At 43.2% G+C, this 2,500-nt stretch overlaps 1 protein-coding gene across 1 annotated transcript in view; it reads left to right on the forward strand.

The window, feature by feature from the left end:
- The window catches only part of LOC138963786 (uncharacterized), a 7,367-nt gene that overhangs the window by 4,095 nt on the left and 772 nt on the right, over positions 1-2,500 (forward strand). Inside the window, exon 4 of the mRNA XM_070335642.1 lies at positions 324-2,500. This exon is cut by the window's right edge and continues 772 nt beyond it. Within this exon, the coding sequence (XP_070191743.1) occupies positions 324-373 (50 nt within the window). The 3' untranslated portion in view covers positions 374-2,500. The remainder of the gene's footprint in view (positions 1-323) is intronic.

Below are 2,500 nucleotides of genomic sequence, written 5' to 3' on the forward strand. Positions count from 1 at the left end.
GTTGTGTGTGTATGTGTGTGTATGTGTGTGTGTGTGTGTGTGTGTGTGTGTGGGTGTGTGTGTGTACACACCTCTTCCATCTGCCTAAAGCGAACAGAACACTTCAATTTCAATTCTGTAAACTCAAACCGTAATACAATACCCCCCAAAAAAAATGAATTTTGCGAATTTTACAGCTCGACATCAAATTACAGAAAGAAAACGTATATATTTGTGTGTGAATTTTACTTCGTTTTTTGTGCATCTTCGTTATATATATATTTTTTTGTTTTTAATTCGTGTAAATTGTACGTGTCATACATTTTTGCTTGACTACATTACAGGTGGAGCACCCACTGGCAGACCCGACTTTCTGGCTCCGTCTCTCTACTGATTATGACAGTGACCACACTGACGTCAATACTCTCCATCCATAAACGGCCTCATTGTGAACAACACATTGTCTCTGTCCACCGAACTTGAAAGGATTTGAATTGACCCAGGAACTGGTTTTTTTCAAAAAACATTGCAAAATTACACACTACCGGTAAGGTCGGTGTTGGGTTTGGAGTAATGACATCACATCATCATGCGGGAAAAAAGACATCAAGGCCGACCAAAGAAACGGTACAAAGACTCTGCCAAAGCAAACCTCCAGATGTGCAAAATCAAACCTAAGGAGCTGGAGGAGCATGCCAAGAACGATCACGCTGGCGAGCCCAATGACATCAAGCCTCTGCAGACTCAGAGTAGACCATTGTCAGAGACTTGTCGCTGCGAGAAAAAAACAGCAACAACACCACAGCGCAACAGCGGCAGTGACCACTACTGACTTCCAGTGCCCCCACTGTTCCAGACTCTGTGCTTCCAGACTAGACTTGCAGAGCCACCTCTCAGTGCCCCCACTGTTCCAGATTATGTGCTTCCAGACTAGACTTGCAGAGCCACCTCCCAGTGCCCCCACTGTTCCAGACTCTGTGCTTCCAGACTAGACTCGCAGAGCCACCTCTCAGTACACCGATACGCTGTAGAACTCAAGCAAGTCTTCTGCTGACCCCAAGGACAGCCACTGATAACAGCGCTCAACAGGAATACCTTGAAGATGTCTGTTGTTGTGGCATACATGTTCTGTTCAGCGAATGTGTGTGAACCAAGCCTGCCATGTTGCCGCTGGCTGTATTCCGTGTGATATGTTGCGTGAACTGATATACTGTACGTACAGGATATACTGTACACACAGACAGTTGTGTGCAGCTAAGATTGATCGTGTAACAAACTCTGTACCTACATTCAGTTTACAACACGATATGTGTTATACTGTACACAGCTACAGTTGTAAGTAGCAAAGATTGATCGTGTAACAAACTCTGTATCTACATTCAGTTTACAACACGATATGTGTTATACTGTACACAGCTACAGTTGTAAGTAGCAAAGATTGATCGTGTAACAATAAACTCTTTATCTAAAATAATTCAGTTTACAACACGATATGTGTTATACTGTACACAGCTACAGTTGTAAGTAGCAAAGATTGATCGTGTAACAAACTCTGTATCTACATTCAGTTTACAACACGATATGTGTTATACTGTACACAGCTACAGTTGTAAGTAGCAAAGATTGATCGTGTAGCAAACTCCTAATTTACTCTACAACACCATGTTTGGCACACAAAGACAGTTGCATGCACCGAAGATTGATCGTGTAGCAAACTCCTAATTTACTCTACAACACCATGTTTGGCACACAAAGACAGTTGCATGCACCGAAGAATGATCGTGTAATGTTCTGCACAACGCAATGCTGCATTGAGGCAAGTGTATGCAGCAACGTTTATTTGTGATTTGAGAAACAAAGCGCAAACAGCACTCTAAATGCACACGACATGGGTTACAAGAGTAAGTGAGCGTTATGCGGAAACAACATCCGGGCACCTGAGAGAATAAGAAGCATTGAAATGAACAAGCGACTTTCGTCCTACCCTTTAAAAATGGTGTGATTTGATACTCAGCAAGCTGCACGGAGACATGTTTAACGGTCTTTTAGGCTCAGTATAGACCTATACAGAGATCGTTGTGGTATCCACGGCTTTCTCTGCCTGTAATGCGTGCATGTGACTTGTGAGTGAATCTGCCGAATGATAATTTTGCTTGTTGACTGGTTGTTTTTAAACCTTCTAGAGTATCATATGTATCTGGTTGTTGTTTATAAAATGTTAACTATTAATGCTTGTATTGTATGATGGATTTGTAAAGCGCCATGAGACTGTTATCTGGCGGTGAACAGCGCCATGAGACTGTTATCTGGCGGTGAACAGCGCCATGAGACTGTTATCTGGCGGTGAACAGCGCCATGAGACTGTTATCTGGCGGTGAACAGCGCCATGAGACTGTTATCTGGCGGTGAACAGCGCCATGAGACTGTTATCTGGCGGTGAACAGCGCCATGAGACTGTTATCTGGCGGTGAACAGCGCCATGAGACTGTTATCTGGTGCTACAGAAGAATGTTTTATTGTT

The sequence above is a fragment of the Littorina saxatilis genome, linkage group LG4, assembly GCF_037325665.1.
Source record: "Littorina saxatilis isolate snail1 linkage group LG4, US_GU_Lsax_2.0, whole genome shotgun sequence".
In the NCBI taxonomy this organism is placed as follows: Eukaryota; Metazoa; Mollusca; class Gastropoda; order Littorinimorpha; family Littorinidae; genus Littorina; species Littorina saxatilis.